Source organism: Uloborus diversus, chromosome 7 (genome assembly GCF_026930045.1).
Source record: "Uloborus diversus isolate 005 chromosome 7, Udiv.v.3.1, whole genome shotgun sequence".
Taxonomy (NCBI): domain Eukaryota; kingdom Metazoa; phylum Arthropoda; class Arachnida; order Araneae; family Uloboridae; genus Uloborus; species Uloborus diversus.
Window position 1 is genome coordinate 98,097,269 of NC_072737.1, and position 17,487 is coordinate 98,114,755.

Sequence of the window (17,487 nt, forward strand, 5' to 3'; positions counted from 1 at the left end):
TATTGATGAAATTCAATATTATCACTTACAAAGTGTTTTTATAATTAAGAATTATTATTTAGATTTTCAAACAGACAATTAATCAAAAAAAATATACTTAAATATATACTTAAAAATAAACTTAATATATTATTATACCTACAAAAGCAAACAATAGGATATTTTCAAAAAATTATACAAAATCAACAAAGCAAAAGCACACAACTCTAATCCAACCTATTTATTAAGTACTGGATGGAATCAACAAAGGAGTGGAGGCCCATAATCAGGGTTCGTAAAGATCATCATATTTTCGAAAATATCCGATACTTAGATATACATCCGAATATTTTGATATATATGTATATATCCGATATTTTCGATCAGCACTTTAATAATAAATACATCCTGAAGTTACTATTTTTTTTAAATATTATTATTATAATTAAAAGAGGAGAAAAAATGTAAAATTTGCTCACCCGTGAAAGTTAGGATATTTCGTAAAAATTTTATTGTAGGGACCCCTATGTTGTGGAGGCCCCGGGGCAGTAGCCTCGCCTGTCCTCCCCTAAATCCGGCCCTGGCCATGATTAGCCATTGATACCAGCAGTGGCGGTTCCCTCTCCTGAAAAATTAAGAACTTTAAATACGGTTTTTTACTTGAAATAAACTTATATAGTAAACTGAAGAATATAATTTCGCAAAACATTTTAAGGTCTGAAAACACTATATGCACCTCAGTTGGATATACAACTACAAGTTACCGCCCCATGGCCAGAGCTAACACCAAATTGTAAGCAAACACCAAAAATGTCAGTTACAACATTCAAAGATAGCAGCTGCGCTCTAGCTTTATGCTCATGAGTCTGGAGTAGCTAAAACCATGTTCAGGCAAAAAACCTCTTATAAAGCTGAGCAGATTATCACATTGGTAGATAAAAATGCATTCCCATAACAGAAAGAGATGTGCAAACATGGTATGGCTCCCTATCAAGCAAACGAAGATAAAAGCTAGGGTATAAATGTAGAATTTATGGTACTGTCTAGAGGTATTTTGAATGATACTCGTATTCTTCATTGTAGTAGGATGTAGGATCCTTTGCAAAGAACTGCAACCAGGTGACGGCACATAATATTTATTATTTTCAACACAAAGCACAAGACAAAACACACGCCGGGAAAAAGACGTCCGCCATCACGGAACATAGAAAGGTGTCTCTCTTTATCGAACTCCCCGCTAGATAATTCAGTTGCCAGCTTATTTCCTACAGATTCGGCCATCTTGCAGGAACTGGCCTCAGTGACTGACATAAGATTTCGATGTATGAAAATAATCATAATTAAGCTTTACATAAATCACAACGAAAGTAAATACAACAAAACAAAAAGAATGAAACACAATCCTAAATTCGTGAATAGTATTTCATCATGTCAGCGGATGAAATCGTTAAGTTAGGGCCCTCATGATTACCTACTTTTTCTACTTCATATCTATTTTTTGATTTAACATTTTTTATTTTGTACAGTCCTAAAAGTTTCAGCCATAATTTTAGACCAGTTCCGACATCCTTTGGATAGCCACTAAATCTCCCTCTTGGTATACTGGAGCTTTTTTACGCTTCTTATCATACGTTCTTTTGTTTTCAGCCTGAATTTTCTGGATATTTTTCTTTGCTTCTTGCCGAAGTAGATTTCGAGCTTCTGCCAGTTCTTCCACAAATTCTTCCATTATCAGTTCCCGCACATGAAGATCTTCTTTGTTTCTCATAGTAGTACAAATCAGCAATTCAAATTGAGTCCACTTGGTACTTCTGTTGGAGGTGCTGTTAAATATCCTTTGTAATCTGTCTACATGCTTATACCATTTCGTAGGATCTTTAATGGATAACTTACTGAGAACCAGTATAAGCGTGCACTCTTTTTACTTGGCCATTCACGAGCGGAACTCCAGTTGCTATAAGCAGATGTTGTATTTTCTCATCAATGCAATAGTCACTAAAAGCCTTAGCTGTGAATACTGGCCCTCTGTCGGTTATTATTCTTCTAGTATTTCCAATATTTCTTCTGCTGCAGTCTCAGTTTGTCGAGTGCGTCTTCTGCAGAAGTGGATTTAACTGGATAAAGCCAGGTAAACTTCGTAAATGCGTCAACAACTGTCAGGATGTGTTGGTACCTCTTGTTTGTTGACGCATTGGACCTATAAAGTCGACATGATAGGTGCTTAGCGGTACGTCTTTAGGGATAGGGTTCAAAAATTCCTTCTTTCTTTCCACTTTTCTTATTTACTAGTATGCATGGCACACATTTCATAATTGCATCTTGCACCCATCAAGGGCATTTGGCACTAATGTATGTCAAAGTAATCTAAATTAAGTCTCAGCATTACTGGCATAATGTTATGTTGTAGTTACTTTTTTTTATCAATCAATTTATTTTTATACAGAGCCCAAGAATTTACCACGTACAGAAAGAAAAGGCTCAGCAAATATAAGCCATTTAAAAGCTGCAAATAGTCCTGTTGTAGAACCAAAAATAGTGGCTACTAAGGAGATTGATCAAGAGCTTTCCGATCTTGAAGCAGAATCTGTTGAAGAAACTTTTTCACCCAAGGAAGAACCGGTGGAGAAGCACATTTTTTTGTGTGGGACATGCAATGAAGGATTTTTTTCTTTGGATGATTGTAAACAACACATGATTAATGTAAGTTAACAAATCTTTGCTAGATAATTATTGAGACTTTTTTAAAAATGAATGTTGAAATGCCTTCTTAAAAGAGGTACATAATTTTGTATCGTATGCATCAAATGATGATGCCCCCCCACCTCCCCCTCTTTTTTTTGGTTAAACTGATGAGTGTAATATTTCCCGATTTGAGACATTTTTCATCATGTTTTACATTGCTTGGAAAATATCCTGCTAAACCAGGAGGAAAACATCTGACCCCCCCCCCCTTAAAATTTTGCATATGGCACCCTTGGTTGCACAAAGAACGAAAAGTGCTAAAGCTCTGCATAAGATAGGTGCCACACTTGGTGAATGCTGATGAACTACTGTAGAACCTCAAGTAGTTTAAATCCTTTTTTACTGAATTCCAGCTTAATCAAGACATTTCTTTGAATTTTATGTTGCCTGTTTTTCTATTTCTGTGTACAGAGTAACAAATATTACACTTTTGCGTAAGATAATGAAAATACTGTACATCCTATCCTGTTTTCTGTCCGACCGTTTGTAAAACCTGTTAATTTCTTAAAAAATACCTTGTTTGTTTGAGATTTGTGACATTTTAGTTTGCAGAAAACAATTCACATGAAAGCCTTTTAGCTAGAGTAGTTTCCTCTGTACAATCTACAAATATTGAGAAAATCAGACGTGACAGGACTTAGTCAAGATAATTTGAGTTATTTATTGACCAGTTAAAGTAAAAAGTTAAATATATTTATTTAAAATCTTTGAAGTATTTTTTAATGCCGTTAAGAATTAAGAAATACTATTAAAGTTCCAAAATTTATTTTTTATGTCCATTGTCTTTGGTGAAGACCAAATAAAAAAGAAGTTTACATTGTGAAAGTATTTAAATTAAATAATTTTTTTTTTAAACTTCTCAGAAAATTTTTTAAAAACCCAAAAAATCGGCTAAATAATGGGTTTTTTTCAAAAAAAAAAACATTGGGTCCAATCTGGCCAACCCTGGCTGGAGATAAATATTTTTACAGCCTTCCAGACTCTTTTTTTTTTCCGGGAAAGAATACTAATGATTAAGCAATGCTGGGCTAACTTTGTGGAAGTCAAAAGAGACTATTTAGAAAACTATTTTTAAACTGATAATTGCAGTCTTTCATTATCAGGCTGAGAACTTTTCACCTTTCCCTCGTAGTACTATAACGATGACCCTATTCAGGGTTCGTACGGGTCATGGAAATCCTGGAAAGTCATGGAAAGAAAGTAAGCAAATTTCAGACCTGGTCATGAAAAATTGAAATTTTCAGTCTAAGTCATGGAAATTTATTTCAGTCACGGAAAAATGTTCTGGGAAAAAGTAATAGTAACTAACAAGAGTATTAGAAATCTTGAGTGATTTAGTATTGCACCATGAAAGCTATTTAAACTGGAAGATTGAACGATCTTAAAAAACATTGCATCCAAGTTCATTTCCATCACCCCTAAATCTTTATTTTAAAATTTATCAGTGTTTATCTCAATTTTTTGAAGGTTTTGAACAATCTTTAGTCATGCAATAGAATACAGAAATAGGGGAATTCTAATGCCCAAAAACAATAGTGCCCAATATACGGCCCGCAAAACTAATCCATGCGACCCACTGGTACATTCAGTGTCATTATTCAAACATGTTCTGGAATTTCTAAACCTATTAATTTATATGCAGTTGAAAATGTACAAATAAGTAAACAAGTACATTTAAATCAAAAGATTTATTTACTTTGTAATGTTTTTATTTTTTTAAATAAATATCTGGTTTAGAAACATGAATTTACTAAAGAATGTGGCTTTATTTTAAAGAACCAAAAAATTGTCAAGTTGACACTAAAAGGCAACTTTTGAAGCAAATTTATTGAAACTTGGTAATGATTCATTCAACCTTTTCCCTAATCATTATCATTCTGCCTGTTTATAAAAAAAATAGTCGACATTTAAGCATCATTCACTGTAGTTTTGCTTAACTTAAACGATGAAAACAGGTAAGAATTATTCAGTTTTTTAGGTGTACACTGAAATTTTTTCAATCAGGTAGTGTCATTCACATAGAAGTTTTGCTAATGCTCTTTTCCAAAAAAAAAAAAAAAAAGGCAAGTTTGATGTTAAATAGTACTATTCTTTTCATGTAACAAGGTCATGAAAAAGTCCTGGAAAAGTCATGGAATTTTTTCATCCAAATAGAGTATGAACCCTGCCTGTTGTGTTCACCTATTTTGATTAAGTTGTGCTCTTCTGGTCTCATAGAGTCTTAATGTACTTTTCTTTTTGGTTTTATAGGACCATGATTTAAAGTTTGAAGTAATTAAAGCCAAGCCTGCTAAAAAGAGAGGTCGACCCAAGACACGCCCTAGTGCAGACGCAACTGCTCAACCTACTACTTCAACAGAAGGCTCCGAAAGCACTAAAGCTGCCACTGTAAATGAGAATAAAAGACAGTCTCGCCCACCAAAAGCTCTTGAGGAGCAATACGATTTTGGAGTGAAAAAAAAGACTCGGAGAGATAATACATCCGACAGAAGCTTCAGGTAAACAGTTTTAATGCAAACAATCCTACCTTTACATTTACTTTTCCTCTATATTTATTTATTTATTTTGTGGTTTCAATAACTCAACTTAAATTTTTATTAATTGTAGAAGCTGCTTTACTCTGACTTTTTGCTTTTCTCGACCTAAATGGTGATATTTTTAATAGGTAGTGCAACTAACTTTATGTTTATGCTATGAATAGACCTTACTTGAACTGGAGATTCATATGATCTATTCAAAGTTAATTGTTCTGATATTTAGTATTTCTAATTTTATTTTCTTTAAAGTGGAACAGGGGTCGAAGTAGTCCTATATATCCTATATTTCCTATATTTTCAAAAAAAAAGCATCAAAATCGTCCTATATTTCCTATATTTTTCAAAAATGTCTTATATTTCCGTTTTATACCATATATATCTTTTAAAAAGAACGGTAAATAAACTTTCTGACATCGGATTTTTCGCTGAAAGTACGTGCTCAAACGAATTTCAAATTAAAAAACGCAACTGACTAAATTCTGCAACAGGCATCTTCTCTCATTGGCTGAAGTTGGTTTTAGAATTTTGCATTGGAGGGGGGGGGGGGGGGGAGCAACAGCCGTTTGTTTTGTTTTCTATCATGGTTTTCGTTGATATATTTTTGCGTTCAGTGCATTTTCTGATCGGAATGTTCTAATTTTCTTTTTGCAATCTTTTCTTTTTGTGGAATTTTGAGATCGTGGAATGGTTAGTTCCTTATGGATGTTAAAACGTAGTTTGTTGTAATAAGTGGAATTGTAATGGCGAAATCGCATCGCTTAACAACATTTCGTGTGGAGTTGTTGAACCAGGAGGACATTAATTCTACAAATTTTGGTGCACTAAAGGAAAAGATGATTTTACCGCTTTTTGCCATTTTTGCAACTGTTCAGTGCCCATAAGCAATAGTTGATTTTCACAATTGAGGCAGCATGCTAAAACATTCAAGCATAAAGAAAACTCTGAAAAACGTCAGAGTTATTCTTCTCAATCTCTGTTTGTTCTTAATACAAATGGTAAAGGGTTCAGTTTAGATATAAAATCTAAGAGCAGTGGAATTAGTACTTGGGCCGTGAGTGAGGAAGAAAAAATAAAAATTATCTTTGTTCAAATTTGTTTAGTTATTTAGTCTATAAAGTACACTTTTTTCAAAAATTATTCTTTCAACTACAGGAAAGTCATTATAGATGTAAGGTATTTTCTTTGAGGTTTTTTTTAAAACAAAATCATTGAAATGAATAACTGAATAATATATGATATGTATTATTTATTTTTTTCATAGCAAAATTATTCATATAATGTGTCCTATATTTTTCCTATATTTTTTGTGGAAAATGTCTTATATGTGACAAATCGGTCACTTCTACCCCTGGTGGAATCAAGCTAGATGAAGTGTAGAATGCTTTGCTTTAAATATTAGTTATGTTTTTTCATCAGTTAAGTGCATTTAAAGTAAAGAAGAAAGCTGGATTCTTCATCTGCACCATTGAAAATTTAATATATATCAACGCCTAAAATGTAAAACACAAAGTTGGAGGATGTGGGGCAAAGTGAAATGGTGAAATATTTACTCTGGTTTTAATGCCACAGATCTAGTAATATTTTAACTATGTTGTAACATATGTAATCTATTCCAGTCTAGAAAAAATAACATCTGTAAATCATAGAATATCATAATACAAGCAATTTTCAAAAATTTAATATTGTAACATTTTGTTGCAAGTGAAAAATTATTTTTGTCATTACTAATGTTTTTGTTATCTAACTTTTTGAATATTAATTGAGACCTACTAATATTCAGTTTCATTTGAAAAAGGAACTTATCGTAACTATTTCACTTCGCCCCACATTCCCATACGTAAATGCCATAAAGGCAGGCCACTTGAACAGATACTCGACCTCAGGACCATTCTGTTGAAAGTCAAACGCTCTACTGCCTGAACTACCCAGGTCTCCTTTTGATGATCTAAGCGGAAATTTGATTTAACCGAACAAATATATGCAAAATGTGTGAACTGTGTTTATTGCAGGGGAAAATACCTTTAAAATGATACCTAATTTATATAGTTTGATAACACATATTATGTTAGTTATAGTGTTGTCTAAAAATTATTTTTTTAAAAAAAGCACCTTTGAGAGATAATATAAGTAATTTTTAAAAACTTTTAGAAAAAAACAAGAATTATTAAACAATCTATCATATTTCCCAGCAGTTTTATATCAGTAGGATTCTGAAGCATTTTTTTTTTTTTTTTTTTTTTTGTATTACTATGGTAGAGTCTATGGCCCCAAGAATCTCATTCCATTCCAGCTTTTTAATTTTATTTGAAATAAGGCAGGAGGTTTCCCCCCCCCCTCCCCCAAAGACAAGGGCACACCTCCCTAAATACCATGAAGCACTCTGCTCTCAAGAACAAAACCCCAACCCCAAACTGTACCCTTCACCTAAAAGTTTCAACGGTGCAATCCGATGACTACCTGGCCCCCCTGTCTTTGGTGGGCACCTGACTTTTGCAAACATGCGTTGGCTATTGAACAAGGATCTGTCCAGGATTTTTAACAGAGTCCAATTTTTTTTGTGAAAATTCAGTTCATTTTGTGAAAAATCAAATAATTTGTGTGGGGGGGGGGGGGGGTTGTAAAACGAAATTTCCAAGTGGGTGTTTAAGTGATATTTTTTTCTTTTTTCCGTTGAAAATATTCTTGAAGGTTTTCGGGGGGGGGGGGGGGGAGGGGGCTCAGCAGCATTATTTTCTGGGAGATGGGAACCCCCTTAAGTATACCTATACACTATTCCACATTATATTAAACAAGTTTCAGGGCTGTAGGTGCTATGGGGTCTTCTGGCCATCAGGTACAAAGAAACAAACAAAGAAACACCGTCACGTTTATATATATATATATGGATTATGCTACTAATGTTAATTGGAAATTTTTATATGCATATTTTAAATAATTGAAACAAAAAATAAAATTCAAGCAGTGGTTGAGCATTTAACTCTTTGAAACTCTTAAAAATCTCAGAATTTCCTTTAGAGCTTCTAAATTTTGTGATTTCAATAAAAATAAAAGGTGAATTTATTTGTTTACCTCTTAACAAAGCATACTAAACATCAAATTTTCAAAAAATCTGATTCTCAAAGCGGATGCAAAGAGATAGCAATTCTCAAAGTGAGGGCTCCAAAAGTATAAAAACGGATTATAAAAGAAGTAATTTTTTAAAATTATTTTAGAACTGCATTTTAGAAGCCTATGACAAACATATCATTAATATCTGTAGACACAGTTGCAGCAAAAGTAAAATTAAATCATCTATTCAGCATTGAAATTTTTCACTCTTAAACAAAAACGGAATTTCATTTTAAAATCTTGAAATGATGGTTTTAATAGACTTTTCATTTATTTGCATCCATATTAAGCAAAGTTAGCTTGAAAAAAAGAGTAAAAATTCGATTCTCATATCGGATGCAAAGAGATTGCGTTTTTCAAAATGAAAGCATTAAAAGTATAAAAATGGTGAATAAAAAAGTTTAAAGTAAAATAGTTTTAGAATTACCATTTAAAAGGTCTGAATGATGAATATTATTAATATTACTGACATTCACCAAAAATTCGGAGTTGTGCAAAAAAAAAGGATGAGAAAAGGTTTAGCACCATACTAAATGGCGATAATTTTAAAGCTGGTGACTGAGCTGGTGGCCCTATTTGAAGGTAACCCTATTTGAAGGGATCACATTTCAATTCTCTGATAAATGCTTTTTTTTTTTAAGTCATTAGTGGGAAGAAAAAGTACTTACACTGCATTTTCAGAGAACTTTATAACAACACCACTGCTAACGATATAAAACAAACAAGCAAAATTATTTACTATGATATTAGTTATTTATCGCTTGCAGTTCATGCAAATATATGTCTGACAGTTGCGGACAGCTTTTTTCTTTCTTTTTACTTCCTTTTACAAAAAAGGAAATATTGTATTTTTGTTGATTTCACAAGAAAATCTTACGAGATAGATGTAAAAAAAGGGATAGAAAACTCGGATTTAGTTCATCGGCATCATATAAAATGGTATTTTGTTCTTAAAGTAACAAATAAAAGGTTCAGAATAACAGGCTAGTGATGCGAGAACACTGTGGAGTTCTGTAAAACTTGTTTTGCTGCCAGCATGGTGTCAACGCAGGAAAGCAACTCGGCTTAGAGTCTGTCATTTGAAAAGTAAAAGGGACTGTGATATGATCATGACATGATGGAATACAATAAACTCCCGATTTTCGGCGGCTGGATTATCCGCGGTTCTTTTCGCAATTTTTTTTAAAAATAAATCTATGATTGTGTTATTGTTCGCTTTTAGATTTTACACACATTTTTAACATTTAATGTTAGTAGATGCAATGTAGCAATGTTTTTAGTTATAATTGAAATGTATCTGTGAGTGTTATTAATGTTTTTTCTTCCTTTTACAAAAAAGGAAGTATTGTATTCGCGAAAAAAATTTCACTCAAAAATTGATCTTAATTTCCATTTTGCTCACCCCCGAATGAATGTTGAGATTTTTTTCAACTCGACAACACTTGGATAAGTGCCTAAGAACGTATAGACACGCAAAATAACCATTTTGACGATCCCAGAGTTAATTACAACGAGTTTTCTCGTGACGCCTGTATGTACGTATGTATGTGTGTACGTGCGTATTTATGTCGCATAACTCAAGAACAGAATGTTCTAGAAAGTTGAAGTTTAGTACGTAGACTCCTAGTGGGGTCTAGTTGTGCAACTCCCCTTTGGTTGCATTCCGGTGTTTCTAAAGGGGTCTTTTGCCCCTTTTGGGGAGGGGGAATCATTGTTAATTTCAATGTAAACAATGTTTTCGATGTAATTTCGGTGTTATAATTTGGCAGACACTAAGCGATATATTGGGGGGGGGGGATCATTGTTAATTTCAATGTAAACAATGTTTTCGATGTAATTTCGGTGTTATAATTTGGCAGACACTAAGCGATATATCTCCAGTCTTTTGGTCGCCAAGTTTTGTCACCAACTTGGCGACAAATTTGGCGATTTTTTTTTTAAAATCTGGTTTCAATTTGGCCACTGGTGATATTTACAGAATAAACTATTGAATCACATTAAAACTGCCAATATAAAGAAAATGACATTAAATTGGAGTAAAAGGAAGTCATGTGATGCACACATAGCTCATTTTTTTCTGCAGACAACTTTTATTTTTTTAGCACAGACAGAACTGCGATAGGGTTTCCTTGTCCGCGACGATGTCGCCGCATCGTGTTGTTGCAACGTTTCTGCCACTGGGTCTTTTTTTAAGTGTTGTTTTCAAGCTTTCAACAAATTTGTCATGGAAGAAAGCAATAAAATAATTTTTAAAAGGAAGTGAATAATAAAAATGATTTGCATTGTAGGGATACTTTACTCCTTCAGAGTAAAATAACTCCAAACACTAGTCAAAAATGTCGTTAGTGCTTAGCTTTGAATACTTAAGAAATATAAAGCTTTATCAAAATAGTATGATTAATTGACTTTTTTCAAAAATCCTTTCGATAGTGGTTGATTTTAAAATCAAGACTAGATTTGAATTGTAAAAGCATTTGAGCAATAACATCCAAATACTGGAGAGCCATGCACCTGGAAAGCCGAGGAAAATCATGGATTTTGATCATTTGGTTGCAAAAAGTCATGATTTTCAACAATAAATACTCAAAAATCATAGAAACAAATGGTTACTTACTGAATTTTGCGGATTAAGCGTAAAATGTAGCCCCCCCCCCTACTGTTACACGTACCCAATTTTTTACACATTTCATAATCTGATTCCATCTGCTCTTATAAAACTTGTTTGTTTTTGTTTTCTACATGATTCTACTGCTTGGATATTAACAATTTCGTGCTTACCATTGTTTTATCATATTACAGTATTATTCACAGCGTCATCTAATCAGCAAAAAATTCATTTTTTAGCAGATCATCCGTAGATTATATCTCAAGAATATGGCACCTATTTTATATAAAGAAGAAAAAATATTGATTTAATTATTATACTTCATCAAGACTTTTTGTGTTTTTAAATTGTTTTCAACAAAAGATGTTAAGGTAGTTAGTACAAATAGTACCCTTTTGATTAGTTTTATTACTTAAATGCTTGGTTTAATTTTATCATTGCAACGTGATGTCACATAAAATCTGCATGGTTGTTTTTTTTTTTTTTTTTTTGGTTCCTGGAAGATTTATTACAAATACAGAACTTTAAATTTTTGTATGCCCCCCACATTTGAAATATCAAAGCAAAAGAGTTGCTTGACAGCTCTGTAAAGATACTTAATATTAAATGCTAATATTTCCAGTGATGTTCTCATCTATTTTTCTGAGGGTATACTCTCAGTAATCCATTACGCACAATATGTGTACGCAATCATATACGTAATGTGTCATTAAATGAAAATTTTTTAAGTTTGAGGCTATACGCTATATGTCTAAAAAATGTTTGAGAGTATACGGCGTATATGGGAACACCACTGAATATTTCTAAATTTATGTTGATTCATCAATTAGATTTTTTACAGAAAAATGGAAACACAGAAGTAATTGCATTTTCTTGCCGAAAGTAAATTAAAAAAAAAAAAAAACTAAACTGTTTCTTTAATCTTTTTTATTATTATTCTTTCTTTGGAAGAATTTAAGAAGTAGCTTTTTTAACATCACATAAATCCAAAATTGTGGTAAATATTTAGCAATAAATGTGCTTTATGTTGCATTACACTTTTGTAGGTGCATGAAAAGTGGCTGTGGTCATCGATTCAGCAATGAAGAAAACCTTCACTATCATTACTCGAGCCACTTAGATATCGGGAAGAGTTTTATGTGTCCTGAGTGCAGAGAAGAGTTTGAATATTGGAGAGGTCTAGTCATGCATCTCTGGAAGGAGCATGGTATAGATGTTGATTTATATTCATGCTCCGAGTGTGATTACAAAACATACAGTTTCTTCAAAGTTGACAATCACAGGGTAAAACTCACTTTTTTTCACTCCTCCATAATTAAGTCAACTTCGATTCTACAAGCTAGTTTCGTCATTCTTTATTAATGCTAGAAATGAAAAGAATGTCTTGCTGTTGTTCCTAAATTTTCAATGCGTAATATTTTTTGTATACAGTCAAACCTCATTATCGCGAAACCCGGATTTCACGGCACTCCGGATGTCACGTCACTTTTTCAAAGTTCCGAACTTATGCCATATAATTCAATGTTAAATGCTCCCGATTTTACGACAGTTTTTTTCGTGCAACTCTGGTTACGACGATGCTTCGAGCTGCGCAGACTGGATCAAATATTTCTTTGCAATTGAAAAATGTTCAGTAAAATAATGAAGACATCTGGAAAAGTTTGTTGTAGGAACTTTGGATTCTGACTAGAGATTTGACCTAGCATGACATCTCGAGAATGGTGGGGGCAAGTAGATAAGTTCTGAAAGGTACAGGTTTCAGACTTTGACAAGAGGAACAATAGAAAGGAATTCAAAGCAGGTGGATTACAATACTGGATGAGGAAAGCAGCAAGAGAAGAGAAAGACCATAGCTACGTTAAGCTGTAGGTGGTCGCAACAAGCTTCTCCCATGAGAGAAAGAGATAAGGGGCTCCTCATTAGATTAAAAAGGGAAACACAACTCTTATAGTGGATAAAAGGATTAGAAAGGGAAAAGTGGGGCTTAGCCGTCAAAATCTAATCAAATTGTGGGCAAAAGTGAAAAGAGTTTTGAATTGGTTTCTTTCTTGCTGGTAATTTCGTGGAAGAAGGAGTGTGACAAATGTTATTCAAAAATTTATCAAACAGTTAATTGGAAAGTATTGTAGAATTGAAAAAAAACAAACAGAAAAATATAAGTGAAGGATTTTTTTTGTGAATCACTTTTGTTGTATTCACCAATAATTCAAATTTACATTAGTTAAATCTAATTAAAAAAATAAACAATATTAATTTCTTTATTAAATCTAATTTTATGGTTAATGTTTAACTATGAATTTTTTAAACTATTCTGGTTATGATGTCGCTCCGGCTATGAGGACACTTTGTTGACAGTCCCAAAGGTGTCTTGATAACGAGGTTCGACTGTATTTGCTTTGTTTTGTTTATTTTAATCAAAATAATAATAATAATGATAATTATTTTACAAAATTATGATCAAATTATCTACAGCTGTTAGACACTGTATATCTATGAATTTCAACTCATTAATGAACCTTGTTTTACTTTAGGAATACTTTTAGTTCAATCAATTTTTTCTAAAATTCAAGCGTTCAAGTGTAATGAAAAAGTAGAACTAAATTATGAAAAACATTTCTCAATTCTTCTGCAACAAAAATTTGAATCTGTAAAGGTAGAAACAAATATGCAAATGAAATAATTAAAATTTGTATGCTGTTAATGTACAATTTCTTTATGTGAAAACTAATTGTTGCCAAAGGGGAAAAAAAAGAGTAAGGGGTAGGCTTACTCCATGCGTTGTGTAAGCTTACTCCATGCCAAATTAAATCATTTTATCTTTTATACTTAAGAAAATACTAAGATGTTATGGTATTTTGACCCAAGATTGCCCCGTCTGACCCTACTAAATTTTTCAAAAAATATCAATTTCTTCTAGGAAAAGGACTCCTCATGATTGAATAGTATCTTCTTTGTGTTATGGAAATTTTTTATCAATTCAATTGTTCTCATGTGTATGCAGCGGCACTTGTGAACAATTAAAAGATTTTGTGTATTTTTTTCCTACGATTATGAGATATTTGCATTTAAAAGAAACATTTGTTCACAAAATGTAAAATATCACACTGACAGAACAGCTTGTAACTTCTGTAAAAATAGTCCAAATTGAAAAAAAAAAAATTTTTTGCTATGAATAACCCGCAGTTCAAAGATTAATTTAATAAAAAAATGAAAAATCAAAATTTTGAACCGTTTTTTGAATTTTAAGACTCCATTGTAGCCTTAAGAAATTAAAAATTCAAACAGATCTGTTAACTGTGGACCAAAGCTATTTGTATCAAATAAAGTTTCATCGTTTTAAAAAAAAAAAGCTTTGTTTGGGTCAATTTCAAATATTTTACACACACATATACAAAAAAAAAAAAAAAAAAACTGCTAGGAATTCATATACAGAAATAAAGCAGAAGTTTGACCAGTTCTGTAAAAAAGTGGCCCCCATATAGATAGGCTAAAAACCTTTGACCCTAGCCAGTTTATCAAAAAGTGTTGAAAGATGCTGACAAAGTATTTAAAATGTTACATCAATATGAGGGTTTAACTATACCTTGTAGAGACCTTTTAATGCAAAAAAATGTTGTCATGAACAAAAGTTGAAAAAAAAGTCATATAATTTTAAAATCCAGGTCACTTGCATTGCTATTTTATAATCATATCACTTTTTATTCTGATTTCACATAACTCAGGTTCTGGTCTTTGATCAATCATGAATAATTATCATGCTTATTTATGCATTGTTATCAATAACTTAATGTTGCGCTCCTTTTTCTTTTAGAAAATACATAGTGAGGAAAGAGGCTTCATCTGTAATCAGTGTGGCAAAGGCTTTAAGCAGATCAGCCAACTTCGTAACCATCTCGTTACCCATCTGGATCGTAAGAATCTTCCCCAGAAGCGATGGTACAGTGAGCAAGAATGTGAAACCTGTAACCGTAAATTTTCCGACACGAAATGTCTGAGGAAGCACCAACAAGCAGTTCACAACAAGCTGAAACCTTATGCCTGTTCATTCTGTGGTCATCTGAGTGCAAGAAAAGCCATGTTGCAGCTGCACATGCGTCAACATACGGGAGAAAAGCCTTTCTTGTGTGAACATTGTGATTACAGAACAGGTGATCATAACTCCTTAAGGAGGCATCGCATGAGGCATACTGGTGCAAAACCATACAAGTGCCCACACTGTCCTTATGCCTGTATTCAGGTAAGTGTTTCTCACTTTTACTATTGTATCTAGTGTTTCTTGAAGCAGCTGTACAATTTTGATTTCTTCTTACTGTGATTTTATAAAAAGTACCAAAACTGACATTCGTTTACTGAATATTATTTTTGTGGGACATTAACTATATTCATTAATAAGGAAGAAGTTATCCCAGTCTTGAAATTTTATTATATCTCTGTTCAAGAAAAATTCTATAACTTTATAAAAATGGAATAAAATTGATAATTTAAATTAAAATGCTTTGATGGAAGCCTTTTCATCCATAAGCTCACTTTTGTATTTAAAAAGTGGTTCTTTGTTTTTCTTGTTAATTTGTGCCTTTATGCATTGTTTCATTATTTTGCCTTTCAAGCACAAAGGTTAGTTATTCAATTTAACATGTTTTGTTTCATCCCATAGTTATTGTGTTTTGTATTTTTTTTTTTTAAATTTAATTTAAAAGTTCTATAATTTTAAGTTTTGCCCCACAGATTCTGACTCTCTTTCATTGGTACTTAATTTTTAAAAACTTTACTCAGAGATGAATGCCTGGAGGGTTTGTGCTGAAGACCTAAATTTGTATTTTCTGGCCCAGGTGCTGCAAACTAATACAAAGCAAATTTCTTTAGTGGTATTTCTTAAAATATAATACTTGTTCTAATAATTGCGAAAAAAAAAAAAAAAACTAAGTTTAATAGCAAATGAGTTAAAGTAATGTTTTGAAAAATGTATTTTGAATTATATTTTTTAATGAACTTGATCTATTTTTAGTGCTCCTTTTATCAAATCAAATCTACATTTTTTAGGGGGGGGGGGGAGGGCATACTATAGATTCTCAATGACAGCCAACTTATAAAGTAGTGCAGAAAGACCAAAATTTGACCTATTCACACTGTTAAGTAATGCAACAAACAGATTAGAGAGATTAGATTAGTCCCAAAATTTTTACTTAAATATTACAACGTTAAGCTAAATTTTAAGAAACTAGGAAATCTTTCTAGAAGAATAAAAAATAGGGAGTAGTCTCCTACCAAAATTGGGAGACTTGACAATCATTTTTGTTAGGTGAAAGTGCTAGTCGTGTAGTCCCCTTTTTGCAGTTCAGCTGTTTTCAGCTTTGTAATTTGTATTATTATTTTGCATAGCATGCTATATAAAACGTTTAATTGTGTCTCTAATTCTACTCAAAATGAGTTTGTTTTACAAAACTAAATATTCTCTTATACTGTTTTCATAATATATGTTTATCACAAGTCAAAAAGATTAATTCTTTGAAAGTAATAACCTAATGAAGGGATGAGTTTAAAGATATGGAGGTTTATAATTTTACTTCTGCTGTAAAATTAATTTATCAAAATCACAGTAACTAAGTTAATAATATGATCTTTTAAAAAAGATTCAAAGACAGTTATTTAATTTATTGTTTAAAATATTTTGTGTCCTGTGTTTTTTGTGAGATATATACTTATAGTTTCATTTCATTTATCTAGGCCATATCGTACAAAACCCATTTAAGAAATAAGCATCCCGGAATGGATGGTTTATTTTCTTGCACTTATTGCACATTTAAATCAGTGAGCAAAGAAAACTTCATAAATCATATGTCTGATCATAAACGAGAAACAGAAAACGTTATCAAGTCCTCCACTTTACCCACAACTGAACAGGAAGAAACCTTTGACATTTTATCCAGTGATCAAGGTTCTGTCCAGATGCAGTTGACTGACAATGCACTACAGCAACTGGAGGGCATTCTTCCTGGAAACATGACAGCTGCCCAATTAATCTACAGCTGCCTTAATGCTATAAGCCAAGATGGTGGTGTTGTAAATCTGCCTGCAGGTGTTACAGTCAATATACCTACCAGCAGCACTACATCTTCGGATGGAACCCAAACAATAACGATTCAGCTACCGTCAAATGATAGCTCAGAAAACGAACCTTACTATTTTACCATACAACAACAAGACGGTTCCACTGCACTTTTACTGCCTACAGACGAAGCTAAAGTTGATGCCGCCGAAGGTTTGGAGTGTGTGCAATTTGTTAAGCAGGATAGTGAATCACTAACTTGCAATGTTTTGCAGGAAGATGAAGAAAGTACTAATTTGCCTGCTTGCAGTACCAGTGATTTAGTCATTGCCAATATGGAATCTTTTGAAGATAATGATCAATTGAGTGAAGAAGACATAAGTGCAGAAAGTCAAACTGGTTCTTGATTTACTCTTTTTGTTTTTGGTAGTCAATTCATAAAATCATTTCAAATATCCTGAATATGCTCT

The 17,487-nt window shown here is 32.5% G+C and overlaps 1 protein-coding gene across 1 annotated transcript in view; it reads left to right on the plus strand.

The window, feature by feature from the left end:
- Window positions 1-17,487, plus strand: part of LOC129225951 (zinc finger protein 569-like) — a 36,715-nt gene extending 19,228 nt beyond the window's left edge. The window contains exons 4-8 of the mRNA XM_054860503.1: window positions 2,423-2,679; window positions 4,972-5,219; window positions 12,018-12,255; window positions 14,783-15,208; window positions 16,696-17,487. Of these exons, the coding sequence (XP_054716478.1) occupies window positions 2,423-2,679; window positions 4,972-5,219; window positions 12,018-12,255; window positions 14,783-15,208; window positions 16,696-17,424 (1,898 nt within the window). The 3' untranslated portion in view covers window positions 17,425-17,487. The remainder of the gene's footprint in view (window positions 1-2,422; window positions 2,680-4,971; window positions 5,220-12,017; window positions 12,256-14,782; window positions 15,209-16,695) is intronic.